This window comes from Ranitomeya imitator, chromosome 8, assembly GCF_032444005.1.
Source record: "Ranitomeya imitator isolate aRanImi1 chromosome 8, aRanImi1.pri, whole genome shotgun sequence".
Taxonomy (NCBI): Eukaryota; Metazoa; Chordata; class Amphibia; order Anura; family Dendrobatidae; genus Ranitomeya; species Ranitomeya imitator.
The window spans coordinates 143,286,764-143,306,932 of NC_091289.1; the positions used below are offsets into that span (position 1 = coordinate 143,286,764).

Consider the following 20,169-nt stretch of genomic DNA (forward strand, 5'->3'; position numbering starts at 1 on the left):
TTCTATCCTTTCCAAGATATTGACTTTATAACTGTTGGATTCACAGAGAGTTATCGATTTGACATATTTTCCTTTTAGCTTTTGGCATTCTTTATGTGTTGCTTTACAATAGTGCAGGTTTCCACTAGTTGACTGGAATAAGTAAAATTATAGACTTTGAGGTCTTTGTCTGTGCTGGCCTACCATTCCCATGATGCATCAGCTGAGCATCACGTAAGTACAGGAAACCAGTGCCACCTCTATCTCAAAACAAGATGAGAGATTATAAGTAAAGCATAAGTGAGACTGAACTGCAATCTTCATTGTTTCTGCATGCTGTTAATTCCCTACTAAGGCCATTACCGCTGGTTACCAGCTAACCAGAGGTCTCCTCTTTACTCTTCTTGGGATTCCCAGATACAGTCATGTGGCCGTGGATATTCTCCTTTGTTTGGGACCTCAAGTGCTCTTTAAGTTTCTATAGAACCTGTTTTTTCCAGCTTTGTCTTCCTATTTCTGACCCATCTTATAGCCTTACCTTGACCATTGTCTTTTTCCTACCCTGATCTTCTGCTTGGTCACCATTTTGATAAAACTGTGGCTAGTCTGATTATGATTCTTGCATCGTGTCTTAGCCTCATTTCTCTGATTCCACCATATTTCAGCTGCTGCTAATTTCAACTAGCAGCCCAGGTGAGATTTCTAGACAATACAGGTTGGGCTATTTATATGGGTACACCTGGGTGGGCCATTTATAAAGTTGGTTCCAAAATGGCCGACTACAAAATGGCCACCATGGTCAACACCAATCTTCAAAAGTTTTCCCCCTCCCATATACTAATGTGCCACAAACAGGAACCATTCCCATTTTATTTAGATGTATCCATATACATGCCCCCCCCCAGATTTATCCATATACATGGCCCACCCTGTAGAGTGAAACAGGGTTTCCCACTCTTTATTTTAGCCCATGCTAAGTCTTTTGCAAACCTTTAGTACACTATTTTCAGGTAGGTTTTTTGTCACTGCATCACATAAATCTATCTTCAGAACTTCTTCAAGAATTTACTTTGGTCGAGCAGTTAGTTTATCACCATGAGCCGAGATTCTGAAATTAGTTAAGATTGCCAGGAGAAGATTCTGGCCTGGTACCTATACATCTTCCCTCAGTGTTGAGAAAAAGTGATTCACCACAATATGAGGATAGGAAAAATTGTCCACATTGCTGTCTATACTCTATGTTCAATCATAGAAATTTGCTCGCTTTCAAAAGAGAGAAAATTGTGCCCTAGGTGATAGCTTATCCCTTTTTTAGCCAATGTTCGTTTTGGAGCTGCTGATAGAATAAATATAATATTGAAAGTCACCTATTTGAAACAAGGGACAACTAAGTACCTGAAGTTTTCTTGAGTTTTTAGGAAGTCTAATGAGATGTAATAGTGTTTTTAAATAATAATTGAAATTGAGAACTTTAATCATCGATGTATCGCTGCACCTTGGGACTCATGAGTAGGCCTCTACTGGCTGTGCATATGCTATAAGTCCTCACTAATTATTATCAGTAGAGTCTTAGTTATATTTTAAAAGAAAATAAAGTGATTTTAAATGAATCATGGAAAAACCGAAGAATAACCGCTTTTTCTTCATAGAAAGTACATGGGTTAATTCAGTGAATGAAGATCTGGTTTAGAGTGACACGCCAAAAAGGGGACACGCCTAGTTAGAAAATGTTAGTCATACACTGCAGCTAACTAGGAGCAGATGGATCATTTCACAAATATAATTCCAGGCACATAACGTCTTTACTTTTGCTGTCCCCAACTACTGCAAGCCCTCACATACTGAAAACTGAAGACGCAGGAAGGACTTGTATGTAACGTGAGAGCGATAAAGAAAACATACAGGCTAACAATACATAAAATTAGGATGCCTCAAAGTAACTTTTAAAAGGAAGTCTATGTTTTAATCACTTACACTTTTAGTCAACTGAGTTTAGAAGGTTGTCTTGTGTCTATCTACAGGCTGGAGCTTCAATTATTGATCTGATCAACCCAATTCTAATGAGTACAATAGGTGACATGATTGACCAATTAGTTGCTAAAACCACCCCCTTGACTCCTAAGCTCCAAGTGGGCAAGGATTCCGATACATACAAATTGTACTGAATCTTTCCCCACAAATCTATATAGTAATCAGCTCTGCCCTTCCTGATTGATAATCTTCTGCCTACCTCATTTCCAAGCTGACAGGATCCCATAAGAGGTGATGAATCATGATTAAAAATATTGACCGCCTGTAATACCTATGCTTAAAAATTTCTGCCCTAAAAATCTAACTAAAAATGAAAGTGTCAAACAGCTGTTTAAACTAATGAGGAGCAAAATAAATTTATAAGCAAACTGTTTCTTAATTCCTAATTTTAATGGCTCACCTGGGAATGTGGATTCTATATGCCATGAGCAACATGGACTGAAGGCACAGTGGAGCAAGACTTGCTGGATGGCTCATAGATAGCAAGGACCAGAACAGCACGGAATAAAGGATGGCATGGCAGACAAGCAAGCAAAGCCAGAGCACCAGAAGACATAGAGTCAGCAATATAGATATTCATAAGAACTGTACATGCAGTCAGTCCTGGAATTGCATCTGTCAAATGGTTAATTGCAGAGTTGTATGCTACCAGCAAACTGATGGTCAATGGCAGAGATGTGTACAATCACCAAAATGACAGTTAACCACAAGCAGTAGTGATGAGCATACAAACTGGATATTTGCTAGCAGAAAAGATTACACACTGTTGCAGCATCATAATAATGTAAATTTCACCAGTGTTAGCAGAGAAGATTTTGTTATGCTTACAGCAAACAAATGATTAACTGCAGGTCAGCAATGGTGAGCACGCTACTAAATAGTAGCTTGCAGAGACAATCACACACTCTTGTAGCAGTGTTTTAGTGTTAAAAGCACCAGTATAGTAGAGTTTGTTATGCTTACAGCAAACAAATAGTATCTGCAGGATTAATCCAGGAAGTAAATACAGATAGGTGATATCTGGAGAGATGATTAACCAGCTTAAAGTACCGTTACACTAAGCGACTTACCAACGATCACGACCAGCGATACGACCTGGCCGTGATCATTGGTAAGTCGTTGTGTGGTCACTGGGGAGCTGGCACACAGACAGCTCTCTCCAGTGACCAACGATCCGGGGAACAACTTCGGCATCATTGAAACTGTCTTCAACGATGTCGAAGTCCCCCTGCAGCACCCGGGTAACCAGGGTAAACATCGGGTTACTAAGTGCAGGGCCGCGCTTAGTAAACCGATATTTACCCTGGTTACCATTGTAAAAGTAAAAAAAAAAACACTACATACTCACATTCTGATGTCTGTCACGTCCCCCACCGTCAGCTTCCCTGCACTTTCTGTGTCAGCGCCGGCAGTAACAGCGGTGACGTCACCGCTGTGCTCTGCTTTACGGCCGGCGCTGACACAGTCAGTGCAGGGAAGCTGACGGCGGGGGACGTGACAGACATCAGAATGTGAGTATGTAGTGTTTTTTTTTTCACTTTTACAATGGTAACCAGGGTAAATATCGGGTTACTAAGCGCGGCCCTGCACTTAGTAACCCGATATTTACCCTGGTTACAAGTGAACACGTCGCTGGATCGGCGTCACACACGCCGATCCAGCGATGACAGCGGGTGATCAGCGACCAAAAAAAGGTCCTGATCATTCCCCAACGACCAACGATCTCCCAGCAGGGGCCTGATCGTTGGTCGCTGTCACACATAACAAGATCGTTAGCGGGATCGTTGCTACGTCACAAAAAGCGTGACGTTGCAACGATATCGTTATGTGTGAAGGTACCTTTAGAGAAATGAATGATCAGGCCAAACCAAGAATTACATGTAGCAACTAACTGAATAGAAAGCTACTGAACACTGAAACAGCACATAGCTGTCTGAATCGGCCTTTAATGTTTTGGATTATAATGTCAAAGGAAGTTTGCCAGGTTACGTGAAAAACCCGGCGTGTATTACAACAAAGGGAAACCAAAACTTTCTATATCAAACGTGAAATTCTACTAAAGTTAAAAAAGTATAAAACCGTTATAGAGATTTACATTATGGAGAGTTGATCAACATTTTTAAGGTTTTGTCTATGCAAACTTCAGTTATGGTGAGCAGCATCTATGGATGCAGGGAACAAACACTTTCTTTTACTTTTTACAAACACAATATGGATACTTAAAAAACCCACACACAAATATGATCTATGTGCTTCACTTATTTTAGTATAGATCGTTATACCTACTACAACATTACCAGATGTAACCTTGTGTGGTCTTCATGAAAACTGCATCATCATAATCATCATCATTATCATCAAGATAATCATAATGGTTGTCAACCTGACATAGTTACCCCAGCATTCTTGGTTTAGCTGGAGGCGAAGCCCTCGCTTCCTGTAATCACAAGTTTTAACCTTGGGTTCTTTGTGAAATCCTTTGATTGAAGAACTGACTTCTTCACGTTGAACCTTGATTGCTTCAAATAATTATCACTTCCACCTCCTTATTTCCTCCTTAAATGACCATAATGAGTTAAACTTATATTAGATGAGATGTTGTGCTTTCAAAACAAGCTTACTACCCCAAATTAGATTTTAGTATTTAATTGCTTGTTTTTCTTAAACAGATACATAATTTAATATTTTTTTTATATTGTTTGATGTGCAAATAATTGAATTCCTAAGGGACAAAGCAAAAGTGAGCTGCCCAAAAAAGTGTGTATGGTCCACATTGCTTTCTCCATATAGCACAAACTTCATACAGCTCTGCATTAATTATTTATCCTGTAAGAATATAAGTCAGATGCCTTCAATAAATCTGCACAAGGTACCAGCACTCAGAAGTAGAGTTGAATTATCTCGATAGGGTTGCATCCTCAACATGTGCATTAATTTATAGAAATCTATTTCAGATCTACAGTTTCAGAAATTGTTGCAACTAGAGTTGGGAATATCGATTCACAGAACTCCAGTCCATTCACCAAATCAATAGTCTCTGGCCTCTCGATGGGATGCTCGAGAATCTCTTACCTTCCGGATTACCACTCGAGATTAGCGATTTTGATTAGCCAGGCTGTCGAGATGCCATCTGTGTGTCATACCGCAATAATGATATCATCCCGGATAATCAAAAGCCATGCTAGGAATCACGGGAGGTAACGGACTACCGATCTGGCCGACAGACTGGAGTCCCGTGAATCCATCCTCCTAACTCTAGTTGCAATTAATCTTCCATGCATGGAAATAATCTGGGAAGAAAAAATATACCATTCATATAATTATTATTTTTAAGTTTGCATGGACTTGGCTATAATTCTTGGGAGGAGAATCTTGTTTCCATGGCACTGCTATAACTAACTTTTTTACAGCAAATGTCACTGTCTGTGTCAATGAAGACGGTATTAAAGATCTCACTCGTTCAGATGTAGATTTTACCATCAGGAGCTAATTGTTATAGAAATATTTTTTTCTGCATACGAATAATAGGATAACCCTTAAATGTGATGCAGGATGGATAAAATAATAGTTTTTCATATTCACTTTTCTTTTACAACTACTTCTTGTGTCTTCCTTGGGTTCAGACTTCACTCTGCCTTTCTCTTTGGTATAATACATATTAAAATATATATGAGCAGTATAAAACCCATAATTGTCCCAAGTGCATTGTCTAATTTTTAATTGATTATTGTATTGCTTGTAGGAATGTTTACAAAGATTACAGATGCCTAGAACTTGCCTGTGACTCCCAGGAAGAAATGGATAGCTGGAAAGAATCTCTGCTCCGTGCTGGTGTCTATCAAGATAGGCTGGTAAATAATCTAGTTTTTTATGTGAAATTATTTTTGTGTTACATTCTGCCATCCCAAATTCTATCTACAGTAAGAATGAACAAAATCTGAATAATTTTTGAACAATACATTGCTTTATGATACCCAGTGATTCTCCTCTCTGGCACCTAGAAAGTGTGGGCCTCCTGTTTATTGACGAATATACGCACTTTAAGATATAATATTTTTACACTTTTTAAAGGTTTATATTTTATTCTCTGCTTTTGTTCTGGTAAAATTGTCTTCTGTAACTAGAGATGGGCGGATTGATTCGCCTGACTCTGGTCCAGGTCAGTAATCTATGGCCTTGTGACGAGAGGCTCACTAATTGCCTACCTTTAGGGATCCCTGGCATGGCTTTTGATTAGCTAGGGCATTCACAATGTTATCTATGTAGCTAATCACATCGTAATAATGATGTCGTGCCAGCCCTGGCAAATCAAAGCTTCATCGGGGATCCCAGAAGGTAATAGTTTTGCAAGCCTCCTGTTCAGTGACCAGAGATTACTGACCTGGCCGCTGGATCGGAGTCCCATGAATCGATCGACCCGTCTCTACCTGTAATTTACCTTTTTGAACTATAATTTTAGTGTGTCAGAGAATATGAGAAATACTTACAATTATACATTTTTTATTAGGAAAAATTTACATTGGTAAACAAGCATATGACCATATGGGTTTGTCTGTTTCAATTACAGATGACAAGTAAAACCAATCAACCCAGAAATCTCCAAATTCAAACATTAGCTGTAGCATCGGTCTTAGGCTACGTTCACATTAGCGTTTTGCATGTTTGCGTTGGGCGACGCAGCGGCGACGCATGCGTCATGCGCCCCTATATTTAACATGGGGGACGCATGGACATGCGTTGTGCTGCGTTGTGCGACGCATGCGTTTTTTTTGCCGCAAGCGTCGGGCGCAGAAAACGCAACAAGTTGCATTTTTCTTGCGTCCAAATTTCGGCAAAAAAGGACGCATGCGTCGCAAAACGCAGCGTTTTTGCGTGCGTTTTGGTGCGTTTTTATTTGCGTTGTGCGTTGCGTCGCCGATGCAGCGGCGCACAACGCAAATGTGAACGTAGCCTAACTGTATGGTTTAATTACCTATAATATGGCACAGTGATAGTCACTTTTTAGCAAATTACTCTTCTACCAAGTCATTCTAAGTGTAGTTTTCTTAGAAAAGTCTATAAACAATAGTACTTAACAGCTATGTGGTAGACCTCAAAAACTCACAAAACGTGATGTGTCAATACCAATATACCTATAGGGTTCTAAATTACCTCCGGAAATAGCAACCACTCATAAAATGTTCACCTGGATCTTCATGGGTTGAATTCAATTCAAGCCTGAGACCACTGTGCACAATGACAAAATATCATCAGAATTGATAGAGCCATTAGAGCTCAATAAATCACACTGGATCTTAATAAGTTGAGTTCTATTCAAACCTGTGCGTAATGACAAATGCAACCGAAATTGAGGGAGCCATCAAAGCTTCATTGGTCACATTCACACTGGATCTTCACAGGCTGATTTCCATTCAAGACTGAGACCACTGAGCTCAATGACAAGATGTCATCAAAATTGATGGAGCAATGACAGATCCAGGGATCACACTGGTTCTTCATAGGTTGAATTTTATTCAAGCCTGAAACCACTGCATACAATAACAAATTCACCCTGAATTGATGATACTGCTTAAGCTTCATAGGTCACATACACACTGGATCTTCATGGGTTGACTTTGATTAAGCCTGAAATCACTGTGCACAATGACAAAATGTCACCTTCAGATATTTTATATGGATCAGGTCTTGGTGACTCACATAAGTGGGAGGTATCTTAAAGAGTACCAATGTAACTGGTCTTTTCGTGTTTGTATTTTACTGAGAATTTTTACAGTATTGTTGCTTTACTATGTTAGACCCAACCAGCTTGGCTGCTTTGCATGCAATAAAATGCACATCTGGAAACCAAAGTGAACATGGACAAGGTGAATGTTGGGAGATTGCTCTCCCTCTTCTTTTTTAATGTTTTAGTTAACACTTTTCCTACGAGGTTGTCTAAATTGCTTTAGTGCCTTTACTTCTGCTTGCACTTCAGGACTTGTCTCAAACCTGACCCTGAGGTATTTTGCCTCCCAAGTTGCACTAAAATCTGTATTATTGCTTTCCTTTTTCCAAACAATATTTGTGTCGGAGTGCCAGAAGCAAATCCCAAGCACCGTCCTCTTCAGCCTTAGAACAGGATATCCATTTACCAGCAAGCTCAGCACTGGCCTTATGTATCTACAGAGTATCCAAATACAAGCCTGGCTCACAGCAATAACTGCAGCTTTGTGTCCAACCTTTCCAGACTGGATTTCTCTGAGGTGCACCCGTGTTTATTTTGGCTGTAGTCCACTTTACATGGGACATAGAGAAATTCATATAGGCAGCTATAAATGGATAGCTTACATGGTTCACATCTTTGTTTGCTTATTTCTAGTCTCTTGGTCCCCATGTACCCCCATGGTCTTTGATTTTTTTTAAAATATATAACCACATGTTCCCTTGAATCTTTACACCATTGCTGGTGCATTCCACATATCTTCAATTCACTCATCTCATTTTCTTATAGATGTAATTTTAAGGAAATTAAAAATATTTTATGTAGCCAAATCTCTCTGCACATACCAATTGAGCCTCGTGGAAGAGGTGTACACCACAAATATTTCCTTAGATATACACTATATGGACCAAAGTATTGGGACCCTTACAACAAATTGAATCAATAAGGAGTTGATTCACCGTTTGTAGCTAAAACAGTTTCTACTCTTCTGGGAAAGCTTTCTATAAGATTTTTAAGTTTGTTAGTGGGGATTCTTAGCTGCCTGTTCATCCAGAAGAGCATTTGTGTGGTCAGAAACTGATATAGGATGAGAGGACCAGGGTCACAATCTTCGTTCTGGTACATCCCAATGGTGTTCAATAGGGTTGAGATCAGGACACTGTGTGGGCTGGTCAGGTTCGTCCACACTAAACTTACCCAACCTTGATTTTTTGGACCTTGCTTTGTGCACTGGGATAGCAAAGAGATATAAACAAATGTCAAACATTGGTTTGTCGGTGAGGGACACTGGCCAATACACAGTAGAAAGTAGTTCAAAAAGGTTGTCAACTATGTAGTGTATGTGATAGGCCACCCCTGACACATGTATCGGACTCAAATGTTGACTGATTCTTACAAAACTGTAATGGGGAGTAACAAGCCAAAAGACACAACCGTATAGTCCATAAGTACAAATCTTTATTGATCATAAGAACAAGTATGGATAGACAGGGTTTAAAAAGGTGAGCAAACAAACAGCCATGTAATACAGTGGGCAGGTAAGACCAAATACATAATGTGATTATACAATCCAATATATAGATAAATTAGCCAGTATAATATAGATCAACTGCCACATGTATAACAAGTACATATATATATATATATATATATATATATATATACATATGTATATACTCTGCACCTACAGTACAGACCAAAAGTTTGGACACACCTTCTTATTTAAAGATTTTTCTGTATTTTCATGACTATGAAAATTGTACATTCACACTGAAGGCATCAAAACTATGAATTAACACATGTGGAATTATATACTTAACAAAAAAGTGTGAAACAACTGAAAATATGTCTTATATTCTAGGTTCTTCAAAGTAGCCACCTTTTGCTTTGATGACTGCTTTGTACACTCTTGACATTCTTTTGATGAGCTTCAAGAGGTAGTCACCGGGAATGCTCTGCCAACAATCTTGAAGGAGTTCCCAGAGATGCTTAGCACTTGTTGGCCCTTTTGCCTTCACTCTGCGGTCTAGCTCACCCCAAACCATCTTGATTTGGTTCAGGTCTGGTGACTGTGGAGGCCAGGTCATCTGGAGTAGCACCCCATTATTATTATTATTATTATTTATTATTATAGCGCCATTTATTCCATGGCGCTTTACATGTGAGGAGGGGTATACATAATAAAACAAGTACAATACTCTTGAACAATACAAGTCACAACTGGTACAGGAGGAGAGAGGACCCTGCCTGTGAGGGCTCACAATCTACAAGGGATGGGTGAGGATACAGTAGGTGAGGGTAGAGCTGGCCGTGCAGCGGTTTGGTCAATCGGTGGTTACTGCAGGTTGTAGGCTTGTCGGAAGAGGTGGGTCTTCAGGTTCTTTTTGAAGGTTTCGATGGTAGGCGAGAGTCTGATATGTTGTGGTAGAGAATTCCAGAGTAGGGGGGATGCACGAGAGAAATCTTGTATGCGATTGTGGGAAGAGAAGATAATAGGGGAGTAGAGAAGGAGATCTTGTGAGGATCGGAGGTTGCGTGCAGGAAAGTACCGGGAGACGAGGTCACAGATGTATGGAGGAGACAGGTTGTGGATGGCTTTGTATGTCATGGTTAGGCTTTTGTACTGGCGTCTCTGGGTGATGGGGTGTTGTGAATTCTGTGGCTGAATTCACTCCTGTGGTCACAAGTGGTACTGCAGCTTCTGAGCTTCCTCCCTCAGGTGTTCTGGTGAGCTCGTTAACTGCTTCATTACTTAACTCCGCCTGATGCTGCTATCCTTGCTCCTTGTCAATGTTTCAGTGTTGGATCTGAGCTTCTCCTGATTGTTCCTGTGACCTGCTGCTCTGTATAGCTAAGTGCTTTTTGCTTTTTTGGTTGCTTTTTTTCTGTCCAGCTTGTCTTTTGTTTTGCTGGAAGCTCTGAGACGCAAAGGGTGTACCGCCGTGCCGTTAGTTCGGCACGGTGGGTTTTTTTTTTGCCCCCTTTGCGTGGTTTTGCTTTAGGGTTTTTTGTAGACTGCAAAGTTCGCTTTACTGTCCTCGCTCTGTCCTAGAATATCGGGCCCCACTTTGCTGAATCTATTTCATCCCTACGTTTTGTCTTTTCATCTTACTCACAGTCATTATATGTGGGGGGCTGCCTTTTCCTTTGGGGAATTTCTCTGGGGCAAGTCAGGCCTATTTTTCTATCTTCAGGCTAGCTAGTTTCTTAGGCTGTGCCGAGTTGCCTAGGTAGTTGTTAGGCGCAATCCACAGCCGCTTTTAGTTGTGTTTAGGATAGGATCAGGTGTGCAGTCTACAGAGTTTCCACGTCTCAGAGCTCGTTCTTGTATTTTTGGGTATTTGTCAGATCACTGTGTGCGCTCTGATCGCTAAGCACACTGTGTTTCTGGATTGCCTTCATAACACCTGTCATTAGCAAACATAACAGTACAAGGAGCCTAACTAATGATTCTCAATAGAGGGAAAGAAAAAGTTCTGACATCATTTTTTTTTCTGCTCTGTGTTCACTTTTTTTTTTTCCCCTAGACATTTGGGTGATTCTGGACACAGGTGTGGACATGGATATTCAGGGTCTGTGCTCTTCAATGGATAATCTCGTTATAAATGTACAAAAAATTCAAGATACTATTGATCAGAAATCTATGTTAGAACCAAGAATTCCTATTCCTGATTTGTTTTTTGGAGATAGAACTAAGTTTCTAAGTTTCAAAAATAATTGTAAGCTATTTCTGGCCTTGAAACCTCATTCTTCTGGTAATCCTATTCAACAGGTTTTGATTATTATTTCTTTTTTGCGCGGCGACCCTCAAGACTGGGCATTTTCTCTTGCGCCAGGAGACCCTGCATTGAGTAGTGTTGATGCGTTTTTCCTGGCGCTCGGATTGCTGTACGATGAGCCTAATTCAGTGGATCAGGCTGAGAAAAATTTGCTGGCTTTGTGCCAGGGTCAGGATGATATAGAAGTATATTGTCAGAAATTTAGGAAATGGTCAGTACTCACTCAGTGGAATGAATCTGCGCTGGCAGCTTTGTTCAGAAAGGGTCTCTCTGAGGCTCTTAAGGATGTCATGGTGGGATTTCCTATGCCTGCTGGTTTGAATGAGTCTTTGTCTTTGGCCATTCAGATCGGTCGACGCTTGCGCGAGCGTAAATCTGTGCACCATTTGGCGGTACTGCCTGAGGTTAAACCTGAGCCTATGCAGTGCGATAGGACTATGACTAGAGTTGAACGGCAGGAATACAGACGTCTGAATGGTCTGTGTTTCTACTGTGGTGATTCCACTCATGCTATTTCTGATTGTCCTAAGCGCACTAAGCGGTCCGCTAGGTCTGCCGTCATTGGTACTGTACACTTCAAATTCCTTCTGTCCATTACCTTGATATGCTCTTTGTCGTCGTTTTCTGTCATGGCGTTTGTGGATTCGGGCGCTGCCCTGAATCTGATGGATTTGGATTATGCTAAACGTTGTGGGTTTTTCTTGGAGCCTTTGTGGTGTCCTATTCCATTGAGAGGAATTGATGCTACACCTTTGGCCAAGAATAAACCTCAATACTGGGCCCAGCTGACCATGTGCATGGCTCCTGCACATCAGGAAGTTATTCGCTTTCTGGTGTTGCATAATCTGCATGATGTGGTCGTGTTGGGGTTGCCATGGCTACAAACCCATAATCCAGTATTGGATTGGAATTCCATGTCGGTATCCAGCTGGGGTTGTCAGGGGGTACATGGTGATGTTCCATTTTTGTCGATTTCGTCATCCACCCCTTCTGAGGTCCCAGAGTTCTTGTCTGATTATCAGGATGTATTTGAAGAGCCCAAGTCCGATGCTCTACCTCCGCATAGGGATTGTGATTGTGCTATCAATTTGATTCCTGGTAGTAAATTCCCTAATGGTCGATTATTTAATTTATCCGTGCCCGAACACGCCGCTATGCGCAGTTATGTGAAGGAATCCCTGGAGAAGGGACATATTCGCCCATCGTCATCACCACTGGGAGCAGGGTTCTTCTTTGTAGCCAAGAAGGATGGTTCGCTGAGACCGTGTATTGATTACCGCCTTCTTAATAAGATCACTGTTAAATTTCAGTATCCCTTGCCATTGTTATCTGACTTGTTTGCTCGGATTAAGGGGGCTAGTTGGTTCACTAAGATAGATCTTCGTGGTGCGTATAATCTGGTGAGAATCAGGCAAGGAGATGAATGGAAAACTGCATTCAATACGCCCGAGGGTCATTTTGAGTATCTAGTGATGCCGTTCGGACTTGCCAATGCTCCATCTGTGTTTCAGTCTTTTATGCATGACATCTTCCGTGAGTATCTGGATAAATTCCTGATTGTTTACTTGGATGACATTTTGATCTTCTCAGATGATTGGGAGTCTCATGTGAAGCAGGTCAGAATGGTTTTTCAGGTCCTGCGTGCTAACTCTTTGTTTGTGAAGGGATCAAAGTGTCTCTTCGGTGTGCAGAAAGTTTCATTTTTGGGGTTCATCTTTACCCCTTCTACTATCGAGATGGATCCAGTTAAGGTCCAAGCCATCCAGGATTGGATTCAGCCGACATCTCTGAAAAGTCTGCAAAAGTTCCTGGGCTTTGCTAATTTTTATCGTCGCTTCATCTGTAATTTTTCTAGCATTGCCAAACCATTGACCGATTTGACCAAGAAGGGTGCTGATTTGGTTAATTGGTCTTCTGCTGCTGTGGAAGCTTTTCAGGAGTTGAAGCGTCGTTTTTGTTCTGCCCCTGTGTTGTGTCAGCCAGATGTTTCTCTTCCGTTCCAGGTCGAGGTTGATGCTTCTGAGATTGGAGCAGGGGCGGTTTTGTCACAGAGAGGTTCTGATTGCTCAGTGATGAAACCATGTGCTTTCTTTTCCAGGAAGTTTTCGCCCGCTGAGCGTAATTATGATGTGGGCAATCGAGAGTTGCTGGCCATGAAGTGGGCATTCGAGGAGTGGCGTCATTGGCTTGAAGGAGCTAAGCATCGCGTGGTGGTATTGACTGATCATAAGAACTTGACTTATCTCGAGTCTGCCAAGCGCTTGAATCCTAGACAGGCCCGTTGGTCGTTATTTTTTGCCCGCTTCGACTTTGTGATTTCGTACCTTCCGGGCTCTAAAAATGTGAAGGCGGATGCTCTGTCTAGGAGTTTTGTGCCCGACTCTCCGGGTTTATCTGAGCCAGCGGGTATCCTCAAGGAAGGAGTCATTGTGTCTGCCATCTCCCCTGATTTGCGGCGGGTGCTGCAAAAATTTCAGGCGAATAAACCTGATCGTTGTCCAGCAGAGAAACTGTTCGTCCCTGATAGGTGGACTAATAAACTTATCTCTGAACTTCATTGTTCGGTGTTGGCTGGTCATCCTGGAATCTTTGGTACCAGAGAGTTAGTGGCTAGATCCTTCTGGTGGCCATCTCTGTCACGGGATGTACGTACTTTTGTGCAGTCCTGTGGGATTTGTGCTAGGGCTAAGCCCTGCTGTTCTCGTGCCAGTGGGTTGCTTTTGCCCTTGCCGGTCCCAAAGAGGCCTTGGACACATATTTCGATGGATTTCATTTCTGACCTTCCCGTTTCTCAAAAGATGTCAGTCATTTGGGTGGTCTGTGATCGCTTTTCTAAAATGGTCCATCTGGTGCCCTTGGCTAAATTGCCTTCCTCCTCTGATTTGGTACCTTTGTTCTTTCAGCATGTGGTTCGGTTGCATGGCATTCCTGAGAATATTGTTTCTGACAGAGGTTCCCAGTTTGTTTCAAGGTTTTGGCGAGCCTTTTGTGGTAGGATGGGCATTGACCTATCCTTTTCCTCGGCTTTCCATCCTCAGACTAATGGCCAGACCGAACGAACCAATCAGACCTTGGAAACATATCTGAGATGTTTTGTTTCTGCAGACCAGGATGATTGGGTGTCCTTTTTGCCGTTGGCTGAGTTCGCCCTTAATAATCGGGCCAGCTCGGCTACCTTGGTTTCTCCATTTTTTTGCAATTCTGGGTTCCATCCTCGTTTCTCTTCAGGACAGGTTGAGTCTTCGGACTGTCCTGGTGTGGATTCTGTGGTGGATAGGTTGCAGCAGATCTGGACTCAGGTAGTGGACAATTTGATCTTGTCCCAGGAGAAAGCTCAACTTTTCGCTAATCGCAGACGCCGTGTGGGTCCCCGACTTCGTGTTGGGGATCTGGTTTGGTTATCTTCTCGTCATATTCCTATGAAGGTTTCCTCTCCTAAATTTAAACCTCGTTTTATTGGTCCGTATAGGATTTCTGAGGTTCTCAATCCTGTGTCTTTTCGTTTGACCCTCCCAGACTCCTTTTCCATACATAATGTATTCCATAGGTCGTTGTTGCGGAGATACGTGGCACCTATGGTTCCATCTGTTGAGCCTCCTGCCCCGGTTTTGGTGGAGGGGGAATTGGAGTATATTGTGGAGAAGATTTTGGATTCTCGTGTTTCTAGACGGAAACTCCAGTATCTGGTTAAATGGAAGGGTTATGCTCAGGAAGATAATTCCTGGGTTTTTGCCTCTGATGTTCATGCTTCCGATCTTGTTCGTGCCTTTCATGCGGCTCATCCTGGTCGGCCTGGGGGCTCTGGTGAGGGTTCGGTGACCCCTCCTCAAGGGGGGGGTACTGTTGTGAATTCTGTGGCTGAATTCACTCCTGTGGTCACAAGTGGTACTGCAGCTTCTGAGCTTCCTCCCTCAGGTGTTCTGGTGAGCTCGTTAACTGCTTCATTACTTAACTCCGCCTGATGCTGCTATCCTTACTCCTTGTCAATGTTTCAGTGTTGGATCTGAGCTTCTCCTGATTGTTCCTGTGACCTGCTGCTCTGTATAGCTAAGTGCTTTTTGCTTTTTTGGTTGCTTTTTTTCTGTCCAGCTTGTCTTTTGTTTTGCTGGAAGCTCTGAGACGCAAAGGGTGTACCGCCGTGCCGTTAGTTCGGCACGGTGGGTTTTTTTTTTGCCCCCTTTGCGTGGTTTTGCTTTAGGGTTTTTTGTAGACTGCAAAGTTCGCTTTACTGTCCTTGCTCTGTCCTAGAATATCGGGCCCCACTTTGCTGAATCTATTTCATCCCTACGTTTTGTCTTTTCATCTTACTCACAGTCATTATATGTGGGGGGCTGCCTTTTCCTTTGGGGAATTTCTCTGGGGCAAGTCAGGCCTATTTTTCTATCTTCAGGCTAGCTAGTTTCTTAGGCTGTGCCGAGTTGCCTAGGTAGTTGTTAGGCGCAATCCACAGCCGCTTTTAGTTGTGTTTAGGATAGGATCAGGTGTGCAGTCTACAGAGTTTCCACGTCTCAGAGCTCGTTCTTGTATTTTTGGGGATTTGTCAGATCACTGTGTGCGCTCTGATCGCTAAGCACACTGTGTTTCTGGATTGCCTTCATAACACCTGTCATTAGCAAACATAACAATGGGGAGCCAGTGCAGGGATTGACAGAGGGGAGAGGCCGGGGAATAGCGGGGGGACAGGTGGATTAGTTGGGCAGCAGAGTTTAGAATAGATTGGAGGGGTGCAAGAGTGTTAGAGGGGAGGCCACAGAGCAGGAGGTTACAGTAGTCAAGGCGGGAGATGATGAGGGCATGGACTAGGGTCTTTGCAGATTCTTGGTTTAAGAATGTGCGGATCCGTGAAATATTTTTGAGTTGGAGGCGGCAGGAAGTGGAAAGGGTTTGGATATGTGGTTTAAAGGAGAGATCAGTGTCAAGGATTACCCCAAGACAGCGGGCTTGTGGGACTGGGGAGAGTGGGCAGCAGTTTACTGTAATGGATAGGTTCGTTGGGGAGGTCGTGTGAGATGGGGGAAAGATGATGAATTCTGTTTTGTCCATGTTAAGTTTTAGAAATCTAGTGGAGAAGAAGGATGAAATAGCAGACAGACATTGAGGGATTCTGGTTAGTAGGGAGGTGATATCTGGTCCAGAGATGTAGATCTGTGTGTCGTCAGCATAGAGATGATACTGAAAGCTTTGAGATTCTATGAGCTGTCCCAGGCCAAAGGTGTAAATGGAGAAGAGCAGGGGTCCTAGAACTGAGCCTTGCGGGACTCCGACAGATAGGGGGCGAGGTGAGGAGGTGGTGTGTGAGTGGGAGACGCTGAATGTACGGTCAGTTAGGTATGATGAGATCCAGGATAGGGCCAATTATGTGATTCCAAGGGATGAGAGGGTCTGCAGCAGCAGGGAATGGTCCACTGTGTCAAAGGCAGAGGACAGGTCCAGGAGGAGGAGGATAGAGTAGTGTCGCTTGCTCTTGGCGGTTAATAGGTCATTGGTGACCTTAGTTAGGGCAGTTTCAGTGGAGATGTGTGACCGGAAGCCTGATTGAAAGCGGTCGAAGAAGGAGCAGGAAGATAGATGGGAGGACAGTTCAAGATGGACATGTTGTTCCAGTAGTTTTGAGGCAAAGGGGAGAAGTGATATAGGGCGATAGCTAGATACAGAGGATGGGTCAAGAGAGGGCTTTTTGAGGATAGGTGTGATTGAGGCATGTTTAAAGGTTGAGGGGAAAATGCCAGTTGTTAGTGACAGGTTGAAGAGATGGGTTAGGGTTGGGATGAAGACTGTGGTGAGGTTTGGGATGAAGTGGGATGGGAGTGGGTCAAGTGCACAAGTGGTGAGATGCGATCTTGAGAGTAGAGTGGAGAGTCCGTCTTCTGTAATGGTGGAGAAGTTGGTTTTGGAGGTGGAGGGCTGGGTCGTTGGGAGGAAAGGTTCTGGGGGTTGTTTACTAAAACTGTCTCTGATGTTCTCAATTTTCTGCTTGAAAAATGAGGCAAAGTCTTCAGCTGAGATGAGTGGGGAGGGAGGAGGTGCTGGGGGACGGAGGAGAGAGTTGAAGGTGTTGAATAACTGTTTGGGGTTGTGAGACAGGGAGGATATGAGAGATGAGAAGTAGGTATGTTTTGCTGTGGCGAGCGTGGTTTTAAAAGCAGTGAGGGACTGTTTGAATGCGATGAAGTGCTCGATGGAGTGGGATCTTTTCCATCTGCGCTCAGCAGCTCTGGAAGCTCGCCTCAGTTCTTTGGTCATGCTGGTGTGCCAGGGTTGTCTGTTGATTTTGCGAGCTTTGGTATTTGGTATGTGTGAGAGGGGCAAGAGATTCGAAAGCTGCAGCTATTGTGGTGTTATATAGAGCGGCAGCATCATCCGCATTGTGTAGGGAGCTTATGTCTGTGAGAGGGAGGAGGGATTCAGAGAGTGAGTGAAGATCAAGGTGTTTAAGATTTCTGCGAGGGTGTGAGAGTTTGTGGGGTGGGGGTTGTAGACAAGGAGTGGAAAGGGAAGAGAATGTAAGTAGGTTGTGGTCAGAAAGAGGAAGAGGTGAATTTGAGAGGTTAGATAGGGAGCAGAGGCGGGTGAAAATGAGGTCCAGTGTGTGACCATCTTTGTGGGTGGCTGTAGAAGACCATTGAGTGAGGCCAAAGGAGGAAGTGAGGGATAGAAGTTTAGTGGCAGCTGAGAGGGAAGTGTCAATGGGGATGTTGAAGTCGCCCATGATGATAGTGGGGATGTCACTCTCCTTCTTGGTCAAATAGACCTTACACAGCCTGGAGGTGTGTTTGGGCTCATTGTCCTGTTGAAAAATAAATGATGGATCAACTAAACGCAAACCGGATGGAATAGCATGCTGCTGCAAGATGCTGTGGTACCCATGCTGGTTCAGTATGCCTTCAATTTTGAATAAATCCCCAACAATGTCACCAGCAAACCGCCCCCAGACCATCACACCTCTTCCTCCATGCTTCACGGTAGAACCAGGCATGCAGAGTCCATCCGTTCACCTTTTCTGCGCCGCACAAAGACATGGTGGTTGGAACCAAAGATCTCAAATTTGGACTCATCAGACCAAAGGACAGATTTCCACTGGTCTAATGTCCATTCCTTCTGTTCTTTAGCCCAAACAAGTCTCTTCTGCTTGTTGCCTGTCCGTAGCAGTGGTTTCCTAGCAGCTATTTTACCATGAAGGCCTGCTGCACAAAGTCTCCTCTTAACAGTTGTTGTAGAGATGTGTCTACTGCTAGAACTCTGTGTGGCATTGACCTGGTCTCTAATCTGAGCTGCTGTTAACCTGCGATTTCTGAGGCTGGTGACTCGGATAAACTTATCCTCAGAAGCAGAGGTGACTCTTGGTCTTCCTTTCCTGGGGCGGTCCTCATGTGAGCCAGTTTCTTTGTAGCGCTTGATGGTTTTTGCCACTGCACTTGGGGACACTTTCAAAGTTTTCCCAATTTTTCGGACTGACTGACCTTCATTTCTCAAAGTAATGAAGGCCACTCATTTTACTTTACTTAGAATTTGTATTATGGCAAGAAAAAAGCAGCTAACAGTCTATTCAGTAGGACTATCAGCTGTGTATCCACCAGGCTTCTGCGCAACACAACTGATGGTCCCAACCCCATTTATAAGGCAAGAAATCCCACTTATTAAACCTGACAGGGCACACCTGTGAAGTGAAAACCATTCCCGGTGACTACCTCTTGAAGCTCAACAAGAGAATACCAAGAGTGTGCAAAGCAGTCATCAAAGCAAAAGGAGGCTACTTTGAAGAACCAAGAATGTAAGACATATTTTCAGTTGTTTCACACTTTTTTGTTAAGTATATAATTCCACATGTGTTAATCCATAGTTTTGATGCCTTCAGTGTGAATGTACAATTTTCATAGTCATGAACATACAGAAAAATCTTTAAATGAGAAAGTGTGTCCAAACTTTTGGTCTGTACTGTATGTGTATCAAGGCAGAGTGGTATAAAGCATGTTTGCTGATAAAGCTTGATAATTAAGTACTGCATCTTTAAATCTTAAGACACCAAAAGTAAATTACACATGCCTTGTTCAAAAGTTACCTGGCAGAGTGAAGCAGTGGAGTCTCCTGTGGTCAACCCGCCCACCCCTACGCACGTTTCGGAATGCTCCTTCCTCACTGCACTGGGACAGAGTGATACTAGAACAGAAAAGAGTCTTCACTAAACTGTTCCCTCAAAGTTGGAAGATTACAGTTGTCCAAGACGTCTCGGTGTGCTGAAGTATTAGACCGACCATTGAAAGACAAATGTATTGCAACTTTTATACGATATGCTTCTCGACATGTTTGGCGACATTATGTGGTCTACTGCTAAACATTTACACTTTTTTAAGAATACCACTTACAGTTGATTGTGGAATATTTATTTTAAGACAAAACTAAGGCCACACTTTTCTCATACATTCATCAATAGAACACTTGGAGCTTTATGAGTTTTTTCCATGAGCTTTCCTAGCACATCTAGCTTTTCTTTTTTGGTGATGACATTACATGACAACCCATCTCTGGTCAATCCCATTGAAGCTTTTGTGCAGTTTGTATTATTAAAAGGGATATGCAGGATTATTTTTTATTTTTATGATGTGTCTAACAACAATGTGTTTCTAACTACCTGTCTGTTGTGTCCTGTGCCGATCTCTGCCAGCACAGAGCGGAGATAAG

At 42.8% G+C, this 20,169-nt stretch overlaps 1 protein-coding gene across 1 annotated transcript in view; it reads left to right on the forward strand.

The window, feature by feature from the left end:
* The window catches only part of DNM3 (dynamin 3), a 481,981-nt gene that overhangs the window by 304,836 nt on the left and 156,976 nt on the right, over positions 1–20,169 (forward strand). Inside the window, exon 14 of the mRNA XM_069737623.1 lies at positions 5,753–5,861. Coding sequence (XP_069593724.1) covers positions 5,753–5,861 — 109 coding nt within the window. The remainder of the gene's footprint in view (positions 1–5,752; positions 5,862–20,169) is intronic.